Source organism: Macaca nemestrina, chromosome 4, assembly GCF_043159975.1.
Source record: "Macaca nemestrina isolate mMacNem1 chromosome 4, mMacNem.hap1, whole genome shotgun sequence".
Classification (NCBI taxonomy): Eukaryota; Metazoa; Chordata; class Mammalia; order Primates; family Cercopithecidae; genus Macaca; species Macaca nemestrina.
The window spans coordinates 115162295-115186878 of NC_092128.1; the positions used below are offsets into that span (position 1 = coordinate 115162295).

Consider the following 24584-nt stretch of genomic DNA (forward strand, 5'->3'; position numbering starts at 1 on the left):
ATTATGGGTAGTTGAGAGAATGTGGTCTTCCTCAACTTACGGTAGGAAAAGTCAAGAATAACTTAAAGGCTGATAATAGCATTTTAGAGGTCGAAACTGATCAGAGAGGCTATTCCATCAGGCTAGACTAGCTCAATAGTGACTTTTTCCAGGAGTAGAACCGCTGGGAAGAGAGAACTGGGCAGTGAGGAAAGCGAACTTGTTCAGTTAAGTTTGATTTTCTGCTTTAACGAGGGGCTTCCTGAGTCCCTTAATAAGATCCCCTCCCAAAAGAGGCACCCCGGGTCTCTGCGTCTCCCAGTCATGTCCCCGCCCGCCGGGCCAGAGCAATGGACTCCCAGGAGGCAGGGGAGGCGCGGGCGAGGCGGGTGGGGGAAGGGCAAGCACTCACTCTTCCTTTCCTCCTCCGCCGGGGCCCGCCCCGAACCCTGGCCCCGCCCCGGCTCCCTGGCTCCGCCTCCTCCTCCCGACCCCGCCCCGGCACCTTGGCCCCACCGCCCACTCGGCTCCGCCCCGGCGTCCTGGCCCCGCCTCCGCCGCCCGGCCCCGCCCCGCTCCTGGCGGACTGCGAGCAGGAAGCGCGCGGTGGCTCTGCCGACGCCGCGTTTGGAAAGGTGTGGAGGGGGCTGGGGGCGCAAGTCGCGATCAGGCTGCGTCTCCTGCCCGCCCAGCCACCTGCGGCCCTGGCCCCACCCCGCCGCTTTGGGCCGCTCAGGTTCGCGGCCGCCCCCGCCCCGAGCGCCGGCTCGGGGCTCCGCTGCTCTGGCCTGGGAGGCGGGGCCGGCTGCGCGGCGTCATGCATATGCATGAACGGCGCGGCGGCGGCTCCATTGTGCCCTCGGAGCGGGCGGCGGCGCGATGGCGCGGGTGGCGGCGGCCCCGGGGCGGCGGGCGGCGCGGAGGGCGGGCTGAGCGCATGGAGCGGCGCGGGCCGGGGGCCGCCACGGCGAGGGGCCGGGCCAGGCCGGGCGGAGGTGAGCGGGGCCCTGGGGGTGGCCCCTGGCAACGCCGCCCGCGGGCAGGTGCGGGCCGGCGGGGGCGGGCAGGTGCGGCAGGTGCGGGCCGGCAGGTGCGGGCCGGCAGGTGTAGCCAGTCGCCCGGGGCGCCCCAGTTCGGTTGCGGCGCCGCGGTAGGGTTCGCAGCCGGGCTGGGGCTGAAGGCTCTGCCGCCCACCTGCCGGCACCTGCCACGCGTGCGTCGTGGTCTTGGGCAGGCTCGGCCCTGTGGGCGTCAGGGTCGTCCAGCCCTCCCCTGAGTCTTTGTTGGAGGCTGGCCGAGGGGTGTAAGCGGCGCTCGGGGTTCTCCTGAGCGATGAAGGCTGGCCGGGCCTTCGCTCCAACCTGATCGTTCCTGGCTCTGGGGCCAGGCAGTCTCACCTACATGGTACGCCCCTCCGCTCCCACTTACGTGCCCACCAACAGGGCAATGTGGGGGCCCGCTGAGGCCGTCACCTGCTCGCCGAGGAGCTGTTCCGCTCCTGGGCTGAACGACGCTGAGCTGCCAGCCCCCAGCTGGCAGTTTTGATGAGGACACCCCTTTGCAAACTGGACATACTGAAGCTCAGGCGTGAGGATGCCCTGCTCCCCTGAGGTGCCTTGTCTTCCCTAGTGCCAGGTGTCCTTCACCGCGGCACCCCCACCCGGTGCCTTGTTTACCCCTCCACCTACCCTGTCTCTCCTCCCATTCCCTGGACCCTCTGCCCTGCAGTGTTCTGCCTCTCCTTCTCCCTGGGGTACCCTCTTTCCAGTATTACAGAACATCCATGGTGGTGTCTTTAATTTGTGTCATCGCAGATTTCACAGGGACACACATAGAACATGTGACTTGGTCTGAGACCGTGGTGATTATGGATAGGATGGACACAGACTCACCACCAAGTTCTGGCAAGCTAGAACCAGAGGGCATCCCTTGATGCTTAGTGAAACAGGAGAAGTGAAGGAATCTTAACTTTCAGGGGTACTGACCCTTGAATGGCCCTTGTCATGCCCAGGGGGTAGTTACAAGCTGGAAGTGTAAATGAGGAGAACAAGCAGATGACAGTTGCCGGTGTAGATTTCTGAAGGACAGGCCTAAGATGTTTGGGGAGCATCTTGATTATTGGGATTGAGCTCCCAAGGGCTGATGAGATGAAGGTGGTCATGTGTCCTCAGTCCTAGGATGCCACCAGATACCCATCTTAACACATTGTAAACTGATGCCAGGTTAAGGTTGTCCCTTCAGCTGTTCACTGAAACGTCTCATGCCTGGGCCATTGCTTATTCCTGGACTTTTTGATGAACCCCGCATCCTGCCTTAGCCCCACGCTTAGGCAGTTTAGTACTGTGGCCTTACAGGTAGAGGGGGCAGGACTTTCAGCTACCTGTACATGTGAGCACCCCACTTTTTGCAACTAGGGACCCCGCTCCTGCCCCATTCCAGAGCCATCATTTCTTCAAGACCCTTTGACTCCATTGTCACCCAGGTTGGATCCTGACCCTGCAGTCTTGGAGACAGTGAGACCTGATCTGTGACCTATTGAGAAGGGTTGCCTGCCACAGGGCCCACTTGCTGGTCCTGCTCCTAACTGACTAGGCAGGCAGAGAGGTGGCATGGAACAAGGCTCAGGAGGCCAACCAGGAGACTTGGGGGTGCAGCTACTCTGGGACACTTGGGTAAGAGAGGTCTGGGTAGTGAGTTGTGTAGCTCTGTCTAGAGGAAGATGTGATCTGACCCCCAGAAAGCCTTGTGGCCCTCTAGACTGACCTTGTCCATCTTTCAAGGGGTCCTAGCTTCCAGCTGGAGTTAGTTTACAAGGAAAGTGCCAGGCACTAAGACTCTTGGTGGGCATGGGCCTTGCCTGATCTGGAATCCAGATTCCAGGCTCCAGGCTGTTCCCAGCCCAGACTCAGAGCCAGGAGATGGGAGGAGGATCTGCACACACACAATGTAGAAACGCTTCCCTATGATCAGGGGCAGAGGGTCAAGGATACCAGACCTGGAGACTGGAAGTCTTTCTAAAGAGACTGTCCTCAGAGAGGAGACCAGAAGCATGAGTTCGGGTCGGCAGGAAATCCCCCTGTGCAGTGAAGAGTAAGCTCAGAGGGAACTGGAAATTGTGGTCTCTGTCCACAGCAGAGAAGCATCAGGGGTGGAATTCCCCAGGCCCATGTGACATAGGAGCCTGCTGTGGGCTCCTCCCCTCCCTGTACCTGCCCTGTGCCCCTTCTTCCCAGCTCACTCCATTTCCTAGATCTGAGGCTCTCAAACTATAGTTCCTGGACTAGCAGCAGTAGTAGCTGCAAACTTGTTAGAAATTACAGGCTTAGGCCCCAGCCCAGCCTACTGACTTCAGGTGGAGCTAGGCAGCCTGTCATCACCAGCTGCAAGCTGGTTTTGATGTGCTGTAGTTGAGGAGCTGCTGCGCTAGGTGACCTGAAATGAGGCAGTTCTGCACGGAGTGCTGCCTGCACTTTGAGGCCTTTGACCAGGGGTGGGGGGAGGAGGCACCTCTGCTTGCCTGCCAGATTCCCTCCCTGTGCTTCTTGGGACAGCAAAGTGGCCAGGCCAACCCAACCAGCTTTCCAGTAGGGAAGGATTGTCACAGCAGTTCTGCGGATACAGAAGGCTGGTGGTAGCAGTTGTATTGTAATTAAACTTCTTATTTTGAAATTATTGGCTGGACACAGTGGTGCACACCTCTCAATCTCAGCACTTTGGGAGGCAGAGGTGGGTGGATCACTTGAGGTCAAGAGTTCAAGACCAGCCTGGCCATCGTGGGGAACCCTCATCTCCACTAAAAATACAAAAATTAGCCAGGCATGGTGGTGCACACCTGTAGTCCAGTTACTTGGGAGGCTGAGGCAGGAGAATCACTTGAACCTGGGAGGCGGAGGTTGCAGTGAGCAGCCTGGGTGACTGAGCAAGATTCCATCTCATAAAAAAGAAATGAAAGATTCATGTGCATTATAAGAAATGACACAGAGAGATTCATTCTATCCTTTACCCAGTTTCCCCCAATGGTAACATCTTAGAAAACTTTAGTGCAACATTGCACCAGTACACTACATTTATACAGTAAAGAGGTTACACCTGTTGCCTTTTTTTTTTTTTTTTTTGAGACAGAGTTTCACCCTTGTTGCCCAGGCAACAATGGACCTGGCTCCATTGCCAGTGAACATGAACCCCATGAAACCTGCCCTGCCCCCTGCACCACACGGGTGAGTGTGGGCTCTGCCCACCCCTCAGGCCCTGGGGTTGGGGGTGTCATTTCTGGACCCAGGCCTCAGTGCAGTCGGCTCACTGTAGCCTCCACCTCCCGGGTCCAAGTGATCCTCCTGCTTCAGCCTCCTGAGTAGCTGGGATTGCAGGCACCTGCCACCACGCCCAGTTAGTTTTTGTATTTTTAGTAGAGACAGAGTTTCACCATGTTGGTCAGGCTGGTCTCAAACTCCTGACCTTAGGTGATCCACCTGCCTTGCCCTCCCAAAGTGCTGGAATTACAGGCGTGAGCTACCACACCCAGCCTTTTTTGTTTTGTTTTTTGAGCCAGAGTCTTGCTCTGTCACCCAGACTGGAGTGCAATGGCATGATCTCAGCTCACTACAACCTCTGCCTCCTGGCTTCGAACGATTCTCCTGCCTCAACGTCCCAGGTTGCTGGGATTACAGGCACCTGCCACCACACCCGGCTAATTCTTACATTTTTAGTAGAGATGGGGTTTCACCATGTTGGCCAGGCTGGTCTTGAACTCCTGACCTCAAATGATCCACCTGCCTCAGCCTCCCAAAGTGCTGGGATTACAGGTGTGAGCCACCACACCCAGCCTGTTGCCTTCTTATATTCACGCCCACCTTCCTCCTGCCAAAATTATAGAAATGGAGAAGATATTAGTACCTTTAGTACCTTTCTCCTTTACCCCCACATTTAATCCCTGGCAATCACCAACCTGTTCTCCATTTCCCTAATTTTGGTGTGTCAAGAATGCTAAATAAAGGAGTCATACACCACGTAGCCTCTTGGGATTGGCTTTTTCCACTCAGCATTAATTCTCTGGAGGTTCATCCAGGTTGTTGCATATATCAGTAGTTCATACCTTTATATTGCATCCCAGCTATGGATGTACCACCGTTGATTTAACTATTCATCCACTGAAGGACATCTGGGCTGTTTCCATTTTATGGCTATTACAAATAAAGCAGTTATAAACATTTGTGTACAGGTTTTTATGTGAACATAAGTTTTCATTTCTCTGAGATAAATGCATACAAGTGCAGTTGCTGGGTCATAGTAGGGTAGCTGCTTGCTTAGTTCCATATGATACGGCCAGACTGTTTTCCAGAGTGGCTGTACATTTTACATTCCCACTAGTAATGTGTGAGAGATCCAGTTTCTCCTTGCCAGCATTTAGTGATGTCACTATTTTTTATTTTAGCCATTCTGATGGATGTATAGTGATATCTCACTGTGGTTTTAATTTGCATTTCCCCACTGACTGGTGATGCTGAGCATCTTTTCATATGCTTATTTGCCATCTGTATATTCTCTGGCAAAGTGTCTTTTTATGTTTTTTGCTTATTTTCTAATTGGAGTTTTTTATTTTAATTTTTTTTTTTTAGTTTTGAGAATTCTTTTTTTTTTTCCAGTCATCGTTCACTCTGTCTTCCAGGCTGGAGTACAGTAGCATGATCATGTCTCACTCCAGCCTGCACCTTCTGGGGTCAAGTGGTCCCCCACTGTAGCCTCCTGAGAAGCTGGCACTACAGGTGCATGCCACCACGCCCAGCTGATTTTTAAATTTCTTGAGGAGACAGGGGTCTCACTATGTTGCCCAGGCTGGTCTTGAACTCCTGGGCTCAAGCAGTCCTCCTGCCTCAGCCTCCCAAAGTGCTGGGATTATAAAGAGTGAGCCACTGTGCCTGGCCAAGAATTCTTTATATGTTCTAGATACTCGTCCTTTGTTGGATATGCAGCTTGCAAATATTTATCCTGGCCTATATCTTACCTTTTCATCCTCTTAGCAGGGCCTTTCATGAAGGAAAAATTTTAATTTTGATGAAGTCCAGTTTATCGGTTTTTTTCTTTTATGGATCATGCCTTTGGTATCAGGTCTAAGAACTCTTTGGCCTAGATCGCAAAGATTTTCTCCTATGTATTTTCCTGAACATTTTATAGATTTATGTTTTACAGTTAAATCTAGAAACCATTTTGAGTTACTTTTTGTGTAAGGTGTGAAGTTGAGGTGTTTTGTTTGTTGTTTTGATGCCGGGTTGCTCCACTGTCCCAGCACCATTAGCTGGAAAGGCTGTCCTTCGTCCTTTGAATTCCTCTTGCACCTTTGTCAGACATCGTTTGGCCCTATTTGTGCAGATCAGTTTCAGACTCTCTGATCTCACCTATTAGCCCATAGTTCTGTTCCCCTGTTGGTACCACACAGTTTTGATTACCATATCTATATTCTAAGTCCTAAAGTCTGTGTATGGCTGCTCAAGGCCCCACCCAGCAGCTCTGGGGAGGAGTTTCTGGCTATTGGCAGGTTCCTCTGTCCCCCAACATCAGTATTCCTGAGTCACGCTGTGGGACTGGGATTGCCACCCCTACCTTGCCTGGCTGGGCCATCTCAGCTTCCAGGCCTGTTCTTGCCCAGAGTCCAGGTGCCTAGAGCCTTCTGGAGCCATCAGCCCCTGGTTTTCCTCACCCCTGCTTCCTGGGCAGGACTTGGACTGGGGGAGCAAGGGGAGGAGCATATGGGCTAGGAATCAAGTCTTGCCTGCCCTGAGGGTGTGAGGAAGTCCAGACCACCGCCCTCTCCCTCTTCCCTAATTGCTACCCCCTAGCTCGGTGGTGGGTGGTGGGAAGATCCAGTGAAAGGCCACATGCTTAGACTCCCCAGGCAGAGCTTAGCTCTACGTCTCACCTGCTCTGGGGCCCTGGGCACACAGCTTGCCCTCAGAATCTCCAGGTCTATATTTTGAGGGGTGAGGCTGTTCCTACCTCCACTGGTGAGGCCCTCGGTCAGCACAAGAAATGGCAGCCTAGATGAATGCGGGGCCACCCTCTCCTGGGGCACAGAGAGGTCATGTGAGTGCTGCGATGGCAGGATGGCACCAGTAGTCAGCACACCTCAGGTGGCATGTCTGTGTGTGTGGCAGCCTTGCAGGCCCTAAAAGGGAGTGATATCCAAGGCGAGCATGCCTGGGGACTCCTGAGGAACAGCTGAAACGGGTACTCACACACCCACTGCTTGGCCTGTGCTGCAGCCAGTGTTCCTCTGTGGATAGCCCAGGCAGGCAGAGGTGGATGTGGCAGGTGGTCCTGGGAGTGTCAGGACCCAGGGTAGTGCCAGTGAGGGCCCTTCAGGGACAGTCCAGGGGCAGGGCCCCAGGGGATGTCTGGGCCTGCTTTGGTAAGGGGCTTGCTTGTGGCAGTGTTGGAAGGCGTGGCACTCGGAAGCAGCCTGAAGGTGTGGTCACTTCCGTGGCTTGTTTACTAAATGGGAGAGCAAACTTAGCATGGCACGTAGAAGTCCCATGGTGCCAGCACTGTGGTCCTGCATGTGTCCTGCTGCATCTTCCCTGACACACCCCCTCTGCTGCCCTGTCCGAGGCACCAGGTCCCTGGTATCCACTCAGCCCCATCTTGCAGAGTCGCTTCAGTGTCCCCCCAGCCCCTTGCTTAGAAACACTGGCCAAGTCGCATTCCCTGCCAGGTCTGTGGGTACCCACCCTCCATCTATTGTGCTGTGTGTCCCTGCCCTCTCCTGGGGGTGTCATGGATGCGCCAGTGGGTCTGCGCGCCTGGCCCCTATGACCATATCAGCCTCAGGCAGCCCCCACTTGGTGGAATCTGGGTCAGTTCTGAGGTCCCCTGGCCTGGAGCCCTTCTGCTACCCTAAGGAGGGCCCTCTTGTTGGGAGGGGCTGCTAGCCAGGGCCCGGGTTACTGGTCCCATACCCCATTTCAGCAGGCATCCTGCATGTCCCTCCCCAAGGCCAGGATGGAGGGTTGTTGGTTGACCACTGCACTCCTGTGATCACCGCACCCCTGCACTCTCCTCCTTGGCTTTCTCAGCCCCTGGCCTCCAGAACCGCCTATGCCCCTACCTGGGCTACTCAGGGTAGGCAAGACCTTGAGCAGGACCTCGCGCTGACTGGCCCTCTGTCCTTCACCCCAGGGCCTTCTGAGGGTTCCTGGCTACCGGCTCCTCTCTAAACCCCAGTTTCTACGGGGTAGCTAGAATTGTCCCTGGCTTTATATGGATAGCCAGGCCTCGGTGTGGGCGGGAGAGTGGGGAAAGTATTTGGAATCAGGAAGTCCATCTCTAGGGTTGATCCAGGGACTCCGGGTGGCAGGGCCTGGGTCAGAAAGGGTTCATGCTGGCCTCCAGGCTGGGTTTGTGGGGGCAGAGCCTCACCAGAGTGGGTGGGGTGGGCCAGTATTAGGCTCCTCCACTGCCTTGCCTGCCATCAGAGCCCAGGGGTCCCTTATTGAGAAAGAGGCGGGGCCTGCTGGCACCGGGGTCCCTCCACCCTGCCGAAAGGGTCTCCTGGCTGCATCTCAGCTAATATCCCTTCCTTCCTGTCGGGCAGCCAGAGCAACTGAGTTCCAGATAAACACTGTCAGACCCGGCCTATAGGCTGCTCCATTGCCAATGAACTCCATGAACCCCATGAAACCTGCCCTGCCCCCTGCGCCACACGGGTGAGTGTGGGCTCCTCTGCCCACCCCTCAGGCCCTGGGATTGGGGGTGTCATTTCTGGACCCAGGCCTCAGCAGCCTCTCTCCCTGCAGTGATGGTTCATTCGCATATGAGTCTGTGCCTTGGCAACAAAGCGCCACTCAGCCGGCTGGATCGCTGTCCGTGGTCACTACTGTGTGGGGAGTTGGCAACGCGACACAGAGCCAGGTAAGCACCCACTGGGGCCCCATCCCCGAGCAGACAGAGCCTCCCAGCGCTTGGCAGTGCTTAGTGCCTCCTCAGAGCTCTGAGAGACGAAGAGGCTGAGAGGTGAGGACAGAGAGGCTGAGGCATGACATGAGAATGGGGCCTCCTGAGTCTCCTAAGTCTTTGGACACTGGTTCTCTTTCCACGCCTGGTGTGGGATTTTCTTCTCCTGTCTTCACCTAGCCTTCACAAAATGCCCCAACCTACCTGTGGACAGCTGCTTTCCCTGCTTCCCGTGCTATACCCCATCCCCTCCACCGCTCCCCCAATCCGCTTGCCAGGCCTCTTGGTTTCTAGCACTTTGGAACTGCTGCATGAAACACATTGTTTGGCTGGTTCCCTTTGGTGATTCCTGCTTCCTCATAGGTTTTGGGGAACCCTATGGGCCCTGCAGGGAGTCCCTCTGGCGGCTCCATGATGCCTGGTGTGGCAGGGGGCAGCTCCGCCTTGACCTCCCCACAGTGCCTGGGACAGCAGGCGTTTGCTGAAGGCAGCGCCAACAAGGGCTACGTGCAGCAAGGCGTGTACAGCCGCGGGGGCTACCCTGGGGCCCCCGGCTTCACCACTGGGTAAGCAGGTCCCCTCACCTGGCAGGTATGCTAGGAGCCATCAACTTGGCAGGCACCTCAGAACTGTGGCGCTGATCAGCTGGACGTTCCCTCTCTGCTTCCTGCCAGCTCCGACAGCTGTAGTGGAGGGTCTAGAAAGAATGGGCTCCCCCTGAGTGCTGCATGCCTCTGGGCTAAGCAAGGTCCTGGCCCTCATGAGCCCACACAGAGAGTGTGGCAATCCTGTGTCTCCTGCAGGTATGCAGGCGGCCCCGGGGGCCTGGGCCTCCCCTCACATGCTGCAAGACCCTCCACTGACTTCACACAAGCGGCAGCTGCTGCGGCTGTGGCTGCTGCAGCAGCCACTGCCACCGCCACAGCCACAGCCACCGTGGCTGCTCTCCAAGAGAAGCAGAGCCAGGAGCTGAGCCAGTATGGAGCGGTGAGTCCCCCTCGGCAGCTCCTCCCACGTGGCAGCCAGCCTGAGGGCCTGGGAGGAGGTACTCAGCCAGACAGTGGGCTCCAGGGACAAGCACGGAATATGCCAGGGCTCACGAGGCCAGTAAAAGAGAGATGTGAGGAAAGGAGTGAGGGTCTGAGGGGAGAGGTTTTTGGGGTGTCCTGTGAAAGGGTATGGTGCCCACATGGGTGGGTGGGTGGGTGGTATGCCTATCTTTTGGAACCCTTTGTGTGTGGGACCTGGACCATTCTTTTTTTCTCTTCCTAGATGGGGGCCGGACAGTCTTTTAACAGCCAGTTTCTGCAGCATGGAGGTCCCCGGGGGCCTGGTGTCCCCACTGGCATGAACCCTACTGGCATGGGAGGGGTGATGGGCCCCTCTGGCCTCTCCCCCATGGCTATGAACCCCACCCGGGCAGCAGGAATGACGCCCTTGTATGCAGGGCAGCGCCTGCCCCAACATGGGTATCCTGGGCCTCCCCAGGCCCAGCCACTGCCCCGACAGGGGGTCAAGAGAACCTACTCTGAGGTGAGTATCCAGGTCACCTAGTTTGGGACCTTGGGTACCAACTCCCTCACCCAGGCACTCTTTAGAGCTGTGGTAAAGAGCAGGCTTCTGGCTGGGCGTGGTGGCTCATGCCTATAGTCCCTGCACTTTGGGAGACCAAGGAGAGTGAATCCCTTGAGCTCAGGAGTTTGAGACCAGCCTGGGCAACATGGCGAAACCCTGCCTCTACAAAAATTAGCCTAGTGTGGTGGCATGTACCTGTAGTCACAGCTCCTTGGGAGGCAGAGGTGGGAGGATTGCCTGAACCCAGAAAGTTGAGGGTGCAGTGAGCTGTGATTGCTCCCCTGCACTTCAGGCTGGGCAACAGGAGTGAGACCTTGTTTAAAAATAAAAAATAAAAAAAAAAAAGAGCAAAAGCCAGGCCTTGTGGCTTACGCCTGTAATCCCAGCACTTTGGGAGGCTGAGGCAGGTGAATCACTTGAGGTCAGGAGTTCGAGACCAGCCTGGCCAGTGTGGTAAAACCCCCATCTCTACTAATAATACAAAAAATTAGCTGGGCATGATGGCATGCACCTGTAATCCCAGCTACTTGGGAGGCTGAGGCAGGAGAATTGCTCAAACCCGGGAGGTGGAGGCTGCAGTGAGCCAAGATTGCACCACTGCACTTCAGCCTGGGCGACAGAGTGAGACTGTCTCAAATTAAAAAAACAAAAACAAAAACAAAAAAAAAAAACAGACTTCTGCATGTGAGAACTGCCTGTGCCTGACAGTGTCACGGCAGGATCTTCAAGGGGACCAGGAAATCTCCATTCCCCCAACCCTGCCACACATGAGACTCTGCTTTCCTTCTGGAACCAGCTCCCCTGATGCCTCTTTTCTCCCCTCGGGCATTTTGCCTCTTGTTCAGGTGTATCCAGGGCAGCAGTATCTGCAAGGAGGCCAGTACGCACCCAGCACCGCCCAGTTTGCGCCCAGCCCTGGGCAGCCCCCTGCCCCCTCCCCTTCCTACCCTGGGCACAGGCTGCCCCTGCAGCAGGGCATGAGCCAGTCCCTGTCTGTGCCCGGCCCCACGGGACTGCACTACAAGGTAGGGCAGGCTCCTCTAGGCCCTGTGCCGGGCTCCATGCTGAGTGCTGTGGGACAGGGGACCTTGGAGCAGTCCTGTCCTCAAGAGTGACAGGGTGGCTAAAGGGGCCAGCAGGGTGTGTAGGTCCATGTGTGCTCATGGACCACAGCTCTACAGGAGATGGGAGATGGGGGGTGGGGGGGTCCTGACCAGTGTAGGAGCAGCTCCCGGGGTTTGGGATCCACTTCCGAAAGGACCCTTTACAATATTAATATATCTCAGGGGTATCCAATGCAGGGAGCAGCAGGCAGGCACCCAAGACATTTGAATGTCCTTTATGGAAAAGTGTCCTCATTCCTTCTGCTTGCTGCAGAGAAATCCAGTGAGAGGATGTGCCCTCGCTGCTGGCCACGCACCCTTTCTGGGTGCATGGGCAGAGTGCACCTCCCTGGGAGCCTGGGTGCGCCGGGTGGTGCAGCTGGGGGGAGGAGAGGAGGAGGGCTTAGTGTGCCTTTATCTTTTCAGCCCCTCCGACCTGTTTGATCATTTTCCTCTGTGGCTATGATTGCTTTAAGTAGTGTTACTTGTAGATTATTTGGAAAAATACAAGAGAGTGTAAAGAAGACCATGTGTGGTGGGCTTCTAGGGTCAGGTCCAGGGGCCCCAGCTAGAGCCCCAGGTGCATGCAGTTTTCTCTCCTGCAGCCCACAGAGCAGTTCAACGGGCAGGGCGCCAGCTTCAACGGGGGCAGCGTCAGCTACAGCCAGCCTGGCCTGAGTGGGGTAGGGGGCCTGGCTGGGCGGATGGGCCGGGAGGCTCACAGGGTGGGCATATGGAGAGAGGGCGACCAGGCAGGCACCCCTGGGGCTGCCTCCTGTCCACCTCTGTTACCATGGTTTCCAGTGGGTGCTCCATGAACAGACTCCACTCCCATCCACCCTGGCATTCTGCCTTGACTGTTTGTGCTCAACCCTACAGCCTACCCGTTCCATCCCGGGCTATCCCAGTTCCCCACTGCCAGGGAACCCCACGCCACCCATGACCCCAAGCAGCAGCGTCCCTTACATGTCACCAAGCCAAGAGGTCAAGTCTCCCTTCCTGCCTGATCTCAAGCCCAACCTCAACTCCTTGCACTCATCGCCCTCTGGTAAGTCTGTCCACTCTTGGGACAATGGGGTGACGAGGCCAGGGTGGGTATGGGGGAATCACAGGACTCCAGAGAGTCCTGTAGGATCTTGGGGGACAGGGGGTGGCTGCCATATCCCTAAGAAAAGGGCTGGGTGCGGTGGCTCACACTTGTAATCCCAGCACCTTGGGAGGCTGAGCACAAGAGTTCAGGGTTACAGTGAGTATGATCTTGCCACTGCACTTCAACCTGGGTGACAAAGCAAGACCCTGTCTTTAAAAAAAAAAAAAGCCAAGGATTCCATCTTCTTAAAGACAAGTCGCTTAGTGCCAAGCCTTCACCTTTTTGTTCTCTTTGTGGGTTTCTTTGCAAAGGAGGCTGTGGCTCTTCTCTCTAGAAAAATACCCCTGTGCACAAAATGTTGTATATAATTTCAGGGGATTTATGAACCCCCCGAAGCCCATTCCAGGGAGACCACAGCAGCAGAAGTTGGGGTCGTAGAACTCTAAACGGAGCTGTAGGGCAATTGCAGGTGGCCCTCACACACCTTGGCCTCCTAGTCTCTCTGAAAGCACTGGAAACAGCTTCTGTCTGGATTGGGGACATGTTCCCCTATTATGGTTTAGGGGACTTTGGGCTGGGCTGCCGAGGCAGGAGACAAAAGAGAACATCACGACCAAATGCCCAGGCCTCAGGAGAGATGCTGCCCATGGCCCCAGCCCCAGGGCACCACTCAGGCCTGCCAAGCAGTGCCTGACAGGAGGGGCTCCCTTCGCCAAGGTCCCCGTGGGGAAGGTGACTGGGAAGCCGCTGCCCTCCTTGAGTGGCACAAGATGCTCGGGCTGGGGCAGCCCAGCTCACAGCCAGTGGCCTCTGCTTCCAGGAAGTGGGCCTTGTGACGAGTTGCGGCTGACCTTCCCTGTGCGCGATGGGGTGGTCCTGGAGCCCTTCCGCCTGCAGCACAACCTGGCTGTGAGCAACCACGTCTTCCAGCTGCGAGACTCAGTCTACAAGACCCTGATGCTGAGGTGAGCTCCGCCTGGCCCCCACCTGACCCCCACGTGGCTCTGTTCCTCCTCCCACACTCTCAGGGCCCGTTTTCTGGGTGTCCACCCATCTTCCTAAGCAGGCCTGACCTGGAGTTGCAGTTCAAGTGCTACCACCACGAGGACCGGCAGATGAACACCAACTGGCCAGCCTCGGTGCAGGTCAGCGTCAATGCCACGCCGCTCACCATCGAGCGCGGCGACAACAAGACCTCACACAAGCCACTCTACCTGAAGCACGTGTGTCAGCCAGGCCGCAACACCATCCAGATCACCGTCACCGCCTGCTGCTGCGTGCGTGTCCTGCGGTGCCGTGGGGGCGGTGCCATGGGGTGGGGCGGGGTGTGGGCGGGGCCTGGCCCAGCGGCGCAGTGGGAGCAGAGCCAGGACCTGGGCGGGCCGCCGCCTCCTGCTGTTTTGCTGCCTGCTGCTTGCTGCCTGCTGTAGCATGTGTGCCCCCTTGGGGGATGGAGAGCAGGCCATGGGGGCTTTATTATTTCAGAAAAATGCGTTGCTTCTCCTTGTTACTGCCTTGTATTTCCATTTTAATCTGTCATCCTTGCCCTTTAGGAAAGCGATTCAGTAATACACCCTAGCTGTTTTCCAGTTAGAATAAATTGACTAGATTTGATGGTCACATTAATTATGTAAGAGAAACCAGGCTGTGCAGAAAGCTCATGGAGCTCGGAGTCCCCAGCTGATCAAGCATTACCAGTTCTAGCAAGCATCAGGGTCACCCTTGGGCTAGAGGAGAAAGGCACGGCTTATGAGTGCACTAGTCAGCCTGGGCATGAGGGCCTTGGGGACGGGGTGGCCACACACCGCAAATTTATGGGATGTGGCAGATGTCAACACAGACCCAGCATCTGTGACTGTGGATGTGCGAGCAGGGGGGACGTTCAAGGGGACTTGAGTTGATTCTCTTGATGGAGAGGTGGTGACTGGGTGATAATTAGACAGGCAGGATGCCCAGCACAGCTGCAGAGATGGGTACAAGTGGGCAGGGTGCTGAGGCCAGGAAAGGCAGCTGGATGGGGCCAAGCCACTGAGGAATGTTGCTGGCTGACCCTCCACCCCCAGCCCACCCTGCCCTCAGCCTTGTCCCTCCCCCACCTGGCAGCCCCTGACACACACTCCCCTGCACACCCTTTACCTGGCCAGGGTGGCCCCTGGCCCAATTCTCCCCAACGACACCAACAACATCCTCCCGTTGTTTTGCAGTCCCACCTCTTCGTGCTGCAGCTAGTGCACCGCCCGTCCGTCCGCTCAGTGCTGCAGGGCCTCCTCAAAAAGCGCCTCCTGCCTGCCGAGCACTGCATCACCAAGAGTGAGTGGCCCCTACCCCTCAGCTGCCAGGCAGCCATCCGCACTCTATGTGGTCCATGCCCAAGCCAAACAATCCTCCTTGCGGGCACCTCCTCATGCCACACCAGGTCATCTCCTTGGACAGGTGGCTCTGCAGTAGGGGCAGTGGGTAGCTCCAGGTGGCCCCTCAGTTGTCAGTGGGTCAGTGAGTGGGTCCCTGCCTAGTTGGTATCCCCATTCACACCTCCCCATCTTGAGGACCCTTTACTCAAGTCCATTACCTTGTTGATGTCAGTAAAGCGGAACTTCAGCAGTGGCACCATCCCTGGCACCCCTGGGCCCAACGGAGAGGACGGGGTGGAGCAGACAGCTATCAAGGTGTCCCTGAAGTGCCCCATCACCTTCCGCAGGATCCAGCTCCCCGCCCGAGGTCATGACTGTCGCCACATACAGGTAGGTGGTTACTGCAGAACCTTGGCGGAATTTGTTGCTGCTAAAATATCTTGAGTCAATACATCAGTGTCATTCTCTGGACAGACATGAACTCCTAGTGCCTTGGCTGTCAGGCTGACAGGACAGGCCTCCCCCGTCAAGGAGGCAGGTGGGCCTGGCTCCCCCAAGACTAGGCTATTTTTTCTTCCAAATATAATTATCATTTTACTAACTTTTTTACTGCCTGCTTCATTATGGGTTCAAGTTTTTTTATTTATTTATTTATTTTATTTATTTTTTTTTTTTGAGATGTACTCCCACTCTGTCGCCCAGGCTGGAGTGCGGTGGCGCGATCCCTGCTCACTGCAAGCTCCGCCTCCCAGGTCCACGCCATTCTCCTGCCTCAGCCTCCTGAGTAGCTGGGACTACAGGCACCTGCCACCACGCCTGGTTAATTTTTTGTATTTTTTTTTAGTAGAGACGGGGGCCACCACGCTCGGTTAATTTTTTATATTTTTTTTTAGTAGAGACGGGGTTTCACCATCTTAGCCAGGATGGTCTTGATCTCCTGACCTCATGATCCACCTGCCTCAGCCTCCCAAAGTGCTGGGATTACAGGCGGGAGCCACTGCATCCAGCCAAGAGTTCACGTTTTGAAAGGCATAAGGTTGCAGGGTCCAGTCTTCCTGCCCTACCCGCAAGGGTGACTATCGTTAGCGTGTCTGTCTTTGCAGAAATACTGTGGGTATGGACAAATAGACGCACAGCGCACTGTCTCTGTAGTTACGTAGTGGTCCCTATCGCACAAACTGCTCTGTGCTGTCATTTTTCTTCTTGTAATACCATGTTCTGAGGCCAGGTGCGGTGACTCATGCCTGTAATCCCAGCACTTTGGGAGGCCAAGGCGGGTGGATCACGAGGTAAGGAGTTCGAGACCAGCCTGGCCAGCATGGTGAAACCCTGTCTCTACTAAAAATGTAAAAATTAGCTGGGGCATGGTGGTGTGTGCCTGTAATCCCAGCTACTCAGGAGGGTGAGGTAGGAGAATCGCTTGAACCCGGGAGGCAGAGCACTCCAGCCTGGGCGACAGAGCGAGACTCTGTTTCAAAACAAAACAAAACAAACAAAAACACCATGTTCTGGAAGTGGGTCCTAGTCAGCACAGCTGCCCGATTCTTGCTTTGGCCACATGGCATTCCAGTCCCAGTGAGAGCTGTTTGGGCTGTTCCCAACCTTGATCCATTAGAATGATGGTGCAGGGAAAACCTGGTAAATGAAGTATCTCAGATATGCATGTAAATAAGTCACACATTCCTGAAAATGGATTGCAGAGTGACCAGGTCTTCCCTGTCCTGCCCACAATGAGAAACTGATTTTCTCCCCATCTCTCTCTAGTGCTTTGACCTGGAGTCGTACCTGCAGCTCAACTGTGAGCGGGGGACTTGGAGGTGTCCTGTGTGCAAGTGAGTCTCAGATGCAATGTGTGATGGGGGAGGGGCTGGTGCTTTTAGAGGCTTTCATGGGTGAAACCTCCAGTGGCATCATCAAAGACACAAGCCTGGTGGGAGAAGTCGCCGCATGGACTGGGATTGTGCAGCTCAGTGCAGAGAGCTCGTATAGGGTGGCCTTATGCAGGGTCATCTCATGCAGTCATCTTGTGCAGAGTCACTTCATACAGGGTCACCACACGCACAGGATCACCTCTTATTATCACCTCACACGAGGGTCAGTCATACAGGGTCACCTTGTACTGTCACCTCACACAGGGTCAGCTCACACAGAGTTACCTTGTTCAGTTGCCTCACATAGGATTGCCTCATCCTGGGTCACAGCTGACAGGGCTGAGAAATGACAGGGCCTGTGCCCAGGACAAGGTTGTGTAAGGTCTCTAAGCTGTGTCCCTTTTTTTCCCCACAGCAAGACAGCTTTGCTGGAGGGCCTGGAGGTGGACCAGTACATGCTGGGCATCCTGATTTACATTCAGAAGTAAGCATCCTTTTCCTGTGATCCCTGCATCTGTGGCCACTGGAGGGCAGCCCCAGGACGTGTAGGGGGATGTCCCTTGCCAAGTGCAGCCTTCCAGCCTCTTTCCAGCATGGAGCAGGCTGCATTCCAGGCCAGAGACAGCGTGTGTGTCCTACCTGAGTGTTGGTGCTGGTCCCAGCGTCCTGCTGGGCGTGGAAGGTGCTGGGTGGCAGCAAGCATTTGAGGCGGGGAAACTGCCTGAAAACTTAGCCCAGGGCTGGGAGGGGCAGTGGGTACCGGGTCAGCAGCAGGCCAGGAGGTAACCATTCCCCACATGTCCCTGCCCAGCTCTGACTATGAGGAGATCACCATCGACCCCACATGCAGCTGGAAGCCAGTGCCCGTGAAGCCTGACATGCACATCAAGGAGGAGCCGGACGGGCCGGCACTGAAGCGCTGCCGCACCGTGAGCCCCGCCCACGTGCTCATGCCCAGCGTGATGGAGATGATCGCCGCCCTGGGCCCCGGCGCTGCCCCCTTTGCCCCCCTGCAGCCCCCCTCAGTCCCTGCCCCCAGCGACTACCCTGGCCAGGGTAAGTACAGCAGGCCAGCCTTGAACCTCAGATGACCCTGGGCATATGGCCCCTCTCCCCAGATCAGTCTCCTCACCTGCAAGAATGTGGCTATGCAGGCTGCACACCTAGGTTATCAGTGTTTCCACACAAAACATGCCATGGGGCACCTCCCGCTCCTCCCATCTCAGGGACGTGGCGGTGAAGGCATAGTCTCGGCTATGGTCCTAGGAAACAGACAGTGGGGCTTCCACCCTTCCTTCCCCCTGTTTGGAGTAAGGGGCTCTTGGCTGGAACACCTCCACAGACTGGCCCCATCTGGGGCCCCACTCTGGGACCCACCTCACACGCGTGGTGCGTGCGTTTGTGGCTGCTCCCATTCCTATAACCTCCGAGACCTTCACTCCTAGGAATGTCCCAAGGCCAATTCCCTTGGCAGCAATGAGAAGAAATGCCCTTTTCCAAATAGCGACTTCTGCAAAACCCGCTGTTGTTTGTGGGTGAGCACTGCAAGTCCCACCCATGCCACAGCAAGCCTCCCTCCTGGCCCCTCTGCCAGCGGTAGCCTTCCCCAGCCCTCACCCAGGCCCCAACTCTCCTCTTGCAGGTTCCAGCTTCCTGGGGCCTGGAACTTTCCCTGAGTCCTTCCCGCCCACCACGCCCAGCACCCCAACCCTTGCTGAGTTCACCCCGGGGCCACCCCCCATCTCCTACCAGTCTGACATTCCCAGCAGCCTCCTGACTCCAGAGAAGTCTACCGCCTGCCTACCAGGCCAGGTCAGTGCCATGCCGAGAGGCCAAGGGGGCCTGTCTCCCCAGGGAAGCCCCTGAGCTGTTTTAACAAGTTCTTCTCTGTGTTTTCAGATGGCACCAGCAGGTCACCTGGACCCCACTCACAATCCTGGGACACCAGGACTACACACCTCCAACCTTGGGGCCCCTCCGGGTCCCCAGCTGCACCATTCAAACCCTCCCTCAGCGTCCCGGCAGTCCTTGGGCCAAGCGAGCTTAGGGCCCACGGGTGAACTGGCCTTCAGTCCTGCCACAGGCGTGATGGGGCCCCCCAGCATGTCTGGAGCTGGGGAGGCCCCGGAACCAGCTCTGGACGTGAGTACCAGGCCCCATGCCAGGGAGTGCGTGGGAGCCAGGGCTAGAGGTGGTGTGTCTGTTGTCCCTGGGTTCCGAGTGTGTTGTGGAAGGGAAGACAGTGACCCCTCAGAGAGCCGGTCAGATGAGATCAACTAAATGCAGCTTTTGTTCACGAGTCAGATACCTGGAGTAGCTGTGGGTGGGATGCGATGTACCACATTTGTGTTCATGAGGGGCCTGGATGCCATACGGGCGACGCAGAGTCCTCAGAGGAGACTGTGCTGGAAGCTGACAGCACGGTCCTTTGAGTCAGATTTCATCTGTCCATTTGCTCAGTAGCCCTGGGCCTTGACTCACAGGTAGAATGGGAGTGCACACTCAGTACATGGAAGACAGGACTGACTGTCCCTGGACCATAATAGAAACTCATTGAAGTTCAACATGAAAAAAGTTAGGAAGAACAGCTCCAAGCAGAAAATCCTAGGGGCATGGAATTCCACCACCAGCATTCACCTTGGGGAATCACGGTGGGGATCCCCACGCAGGCCGGTGCACAGATAATGTGTGGAGTGGCTGTGCTCCCTCACATCCCGTTTCCTGGTGGTATTGAACAGCATGTTGCGAGCTGTTCTGGCCTCAGCAGCCTTGCAGGGAGGTCCCGGGGGTGGCGTGTGCCTCCTTGAGCACATGCAGGCCTATAGTGGGGCCCCGCACCCAGCCTGTGTGTGGGGAGGGGCTGCTCAGCATCCCCACTGCACCTGGATGGGATGTGGTGACAGGATGGTCACTCAGGTGTGGCCAGTGACCAAAGCTGCTAACATAGTTCACTTTGTCCTCAGCTGCTCCCAGAACTGACCAGCCCTGATGAGCTACTGTCCTACTTGGGACCGCCCGACCTCCCCACAAACAACAATGACGACCTGCTCTCTCTGTTTGAGAACAACTGATCCTGTGTTTACCCCAGGCCCGGCGGGGACACGCTCACAGATGTCACCACAGCCCTGCCCTTCATGCCCAGCCCCCTGAGACACCCGGTGGTCTCTCCCAAACCTCCCCCAAAACACACCTGGAGCCAGAGCCTTCTGCCGCCAGCCCTGTGCTCGATTGGAGGGGCTCCCAGCCCGGCAGCCCTCGCCACCTCCCTCTACCAAGCCTGCTGCTGCAGAACGGTTTTTGCTGAGGTGCCCCTGCCCAGCCCTCTCCAGCCTTGTCCACGCACACCTCACACCCCTGGTCTCACAGCCTCACACCTTGTCCTTCCACCCCTGCCTGCCCCCGCCCAGCCTGCTTCTTGTCCAGCATTGATCCTTCTGTTTCAACAACTCCTCCACTGGGAAGAGCTGGGCATCTGGCGGGGCTGGCTCTGTCCCCTGCGCCTTTGGCTCCAGTGGTCCCTGTGCCTGGCAGTCCAGCTCTTGGAACCTCGCTGAATGGCAGCCTCTTGGGGGCCTGGAGCTCTGGCAGCCCAGCCGTGTGTCGTGTCGGGTTCCTCTCCCCACCCCAGCTTCAGGCAGAATCCTCGGGGTGGGGGAGCTACAAAGCACAACAATGTACATAGTGTAGAAACACTAACAGCTGGGAAAGGGGAGCCAGCTGTCCAGCCAGCATGTTCCTGTTGTACAGCCCGGTCTCCCTGTGCACTCTGCTCCTTCCCATGTGCAGACAGATCAGGGAGGAACCTCCAGTGGGTGGGGGACAATGAGCTTTGGCCCGGCCAAGGGGGGTGGGTGGGCTCTCAGATTCAGCTCTGTGTAAAGATTCTCTAGCGGGCTGCGCTCCCAAGTTCCCCGTTTCTGTGAAAGTGAAGAATTAGTACAGCTGTGTTTTTTAAAGCCACCTCTCCGTCTCCACCCCATGGTTCCACACCCAGGTGGGGAGGAGGAAGCCACTGCATCTGTTGGCTCAGGGCCCCAGCCTGTGCGAGCAGGGCGCCCGGGCTGTTGTGTCTCCTGTCTGTGCCGATCTCTTATTAAAGGACTCCCTCTTGGTGGGCCTGGCCGAGTCCCTCCTTCATGCTCCCAGGGACTATTTTCTCCCCTGTAAGCCAGCGACCTGCCTAAAGCTTGGGCCTCTGTGCCTGCAAAGCCTGTGCAGGCTCTGGGGGCTGGGTCGACCTTCTAGTGGCTTTTGGGACCCCAGGTTGAGCTCTGGATGTTCCAAGCTAAGGCTCAGCTATTCCCGCCCCATAGTAAATTTCCTTTTCCCTGGAATTTTCCAAGTTGGCTTCAGCTGAAGAGCTATTTTGTGAAGCGTTCCAGGCTTGCCCAGGAGAGACATTTGCCACTATGTCACCTTATCTGGGCTTGCCCTGGGGCACTGAGCCAGCTGTTTGGCAGTCCCAGCCCAGCCAGGGGCTCCTTCTCAGCTCTTGTCCCTGGGAGGCCTCTGCTTGTCACTTACCAGAGATTGCAGAGGTGTGTCCTGCCTACCATCTGCCTGTCCAGCTTGGTGGGGGTCTGGGTCACCCTTTCCTCCTGTCCTGGGCCCCATCCTTGAGGGCCTTCCCAGCCAGCCAGCAGGAGAGGCAAGAACTGGGGGAACATGGGAACCTAGGGGAGGAGGGGAGCTCTGGGCATCCTCAGGCTGGCAGCCAAGGCCTGCCCCTTGAGGCACTAGAGGAGGGCATCTGTCTGTGGGAGCCCAGAAGCTGCAGGGAGAAGGAGGGAGGTGTCTGGTGTGAGCATTGTTCCTGCAACATTTGGGACCACACAGGTGGGCTTCCTTGTTTCCTGACAAAGTCTCTGTTTCCAGCTCTTCTGCCCTCTCTGGACGAGGGAACAGAAGTGGAGGAAACAAAAGAAGCAGCAGTGCACACACTCCTGGTGCTGGGGGTGTGGAGACAGCCCAGTGCTGTCCCACTCAGCCATGGCCTGATCCAGGCCCCGGGCCCTGCTTTCTTGGGTGTCAAACAACTGTGTCCTGAACATCTGATGCACCACCTGCCCTGCCTGTTGCAAACGTGATGCTCCTGGATGGAGTGGAGAAACCGGAAGACTGGGACAAGCAAAAGACTGCAAACAACCCAGAAGCCCATCTTCAGAAGGCTGGAGAAATGATAGAGGAATGCATGGGCACCATGGCCCTGTGCTCCGTCACGAACACATCTCAGAAACAACGTGGGGTGAAAAAGCAAGACAGTTCATACAGTATGATGCCATTTTTATAAATCTCAAAACCAAATACGTATGGGATTCATACCCAGGTGCTAAAGTCACCAAGGAGGGCAGGGAGTTAGCACGACACAGTGCTCACCCATGGCGAGGGGACGGGGCCGCGCTCAGGGAAGAGCAGAGATGCTGGAGGTTCTGAACCTCAGGGTCAGTGGTGGCTTCGTGGGTTTCACTTTATTGTACTTTCTGTGTCACATATTTTCTTGTGTATGTGCCAAGTATTGCATAAAAACCAAAAGGCTGACCAGACCTAACAACGCTCCACCCAACAGCAGCAGAACACACGTTCCTAAGTGCACAGCGAATATCCTCCAGGACAGACCACGTGTTAGTGTACAAAGCAAGTCCCAGTAAATTAGAGAGTGGAATCCTGCAAACTACCTTCTCCAATCACGATAGAATAAAACCGGAAATCTATACCAGAAGGAAAATGAAAATTCACACATACATAGAAATTGAACACACTTTTTAACAACCAAAGAGTCAAAGGAGAAATCACTAGGAAAATTAGAAAATAGAGATGGATAAAAATACAACATACCAGAACTTAAGGAATGAGGCAAAAACTGCTCTGAGGGAAGTTTATAGCTGCAAATGCCAACATTTTAAAAGAAGCGACATCTTGGCTGGGTGTGGTGGCTCACACCTGTAATCCCAGCACTTTGGGAGGCTGTGTCAGGCAGATTACCTGAGGTCAGGAGTTTGAGACCAACCTGGCCAACATGGTGAAACCCTGTCTCTACTGAAAATACAAAAATTAGCCAGGCGTGGTGGCTCACACCTATAATCCCAGCTACTCATGAGGCTGAGGCAGGAAAATCACTTGAACCCAGGAGGCAGAAGTTGCAGTGAGCTGAGATCACGCCATTGCACTCCAGCCTGGGCAACAGAGTAAGACTCTGTCTCAAAAAAAAATATTCCTAGAAAGATACAAATGACCAAAACTGTCCCAGGAAAAACAGAAAATCTGAACAGGGCCAGGCGCAGTGGCTTATACCTGTGATCCCAGCACTTGGGGAGAACTAATGAGGTAGGAGGATGGCCTGAGGCCAGGAGTTCGAGACCAGCCTGGGCAACAGCGACCCTGCCTCTACAAAAACTTTTTTTTTTTTTTTTTTTTTTTTTTTTTTTTTTTTTTTTTTTTTTTGAGACGGAGTCTCGCTCTGTCGCCCAGGCTGGAGTGCAGTTAAATTGGGTGTGATGGCATGTGCCTGAAGCCCCAGCTACTTGGGAGGCTGAAGCAGGAGGATAGCTAGAGCCCAGGAGTTCAAAGCTGCAATGACCTATGATGACATCACTGCACTCCAGCCAGGATTGAGGCAGAGACAGAGACCTTACCTCAAAAAAAGAAGAAAAATGAAAATATCTGAACCAACCTAAAACACATAGGTAGAACCAGTCATCAAAAGCTTCCCAACAAAGAAAAGCCCAGGACCAGATGGTGAATTCTACCAAACACTAAAGAATGGACATAAATCCCCAAATTCTCCCAAACATTGCAGAGGAAAAAACACTTCCTAACTCTCCCAACTCATGTGAGGGGTCAGCTCCGCTCCCTCAGTCCCTCCCACTCTGCCCCAGCTCCCTCCAATGGCCCTCCCCAGCAGGCAGTGGCCCCCACCTCTGCCCTATGTAACTACCCACTGTGGGTCTCCTCCTTGCCACCCTTCCAACCTTCCAGGCTTTGGTAGCCATTGAGACAGCCCATCCTGCCTCCCCTGGATGGGAGGGCAAGACATGACTGGCTCTGGATGGCCTGTCACCCAAGTTGCTTCAAAGAGAAGCCAGGGACATCAGTGCAGTCGGATGCACAGTGCAGTAGGTTTTGGTAAGTGCACATGCTTGTGTACCTGCCCTTCGAAACCTGACAGGAGAGACCAGCCCACACCCCACCCCAGGTCATCACTGTTCTGGCCCCTGTCACCAGAAATTAATTTTGTCCTTTCTGAAACTTTATGTCAGTGAATATTAGAGTGTGCCCTACTGTTAACTGGTCCTTAAAGTTTCTATGTTTATTTTCGGTTTTTTAAGATGGAGTCTTGCTCTGTCACCCAGGCTGGAGTGCAGTGGCATGATCTCGGCTCACTGCAACCTCTGCCTCCCGGGTTCAAGCGATTCTCCTGCCTTAGCCTCCTGAGTGGCTGGGATTACAGCCTTGCGCCATTACACCTGGCTAATTGTAATTTTAGTAGAGATGGGGTTTCACCATGTTGGTCAGGCTGGTCTCGAACTCCTGACCTCATGATCCACCTGCCTCGGTCTCCCAAAGTGCTGGGATTACAGGCGTGAGCCATCATGCCTGGCCTTTTTATTTTCATTTAACTGTATATTGTTCTTGTTCATTCCCTCAGTTACCACCTAGAAGGGAGGATTAATGG

The 24584-nt window shown here is 55.6% G+C and overlaps 1 protein-coding gene across 13 annotated transcripts; it reads left to right on the plus strand.

The window, feature by feature from the left end:
* The first annotated feature begins 529 nt into the window (after positions 1–529).
* LOC105494219 (zinc finger MIZ-type containing 2) lies at positions 530–21029 on the plus strand. Of its 13 annotated transcripts, none has more exons than XM_011762498.3 (19): positions 530–614; positions 8564–8675; positions 8751–8880; positions 9286–9488; positions 9726–9909; positions 10195–10455; positions 11343–11522; positions 12206–12283; positions 12480–12648; positions 13511–13655; positions 13757–13967; positions 14895–15000; positions 15274–15431; positions 16806–16873; positions 17328–17396; positions 17724–17968; positions 18555–18724; positions 18812–19054; positions 19876–21029. In XM_011762498.3, exons 2-19 carry the CDS (start codon positions 8626–8628, stop codon positions 19981–19983), a joined length of 2778 nt encoding a protein of 925 aa, XP_011760800.1. In that variant the 5' UTR covers positions 530–614; positions 8564–8625; the 3' UTR covers positions 19984–21029. The 13 variants fall into 13 exon arrangements, 12 of the variants coding, with proteins under 12 accessions (XP_011760800.1, XP_070951234.1, XP_070951236.1 ...); XM_071095133.1 differs by having other exon boundaries at positions 8766–8880; XM_011762500.3 differs by lacking the exon at positions 530–614 and adding an exon at positions 830–974 and having other exon boundaries at positions 8766–8880.
* The last annotated feature ends 3555 nt before the right edge of the window (positions 21030–24584 follow it).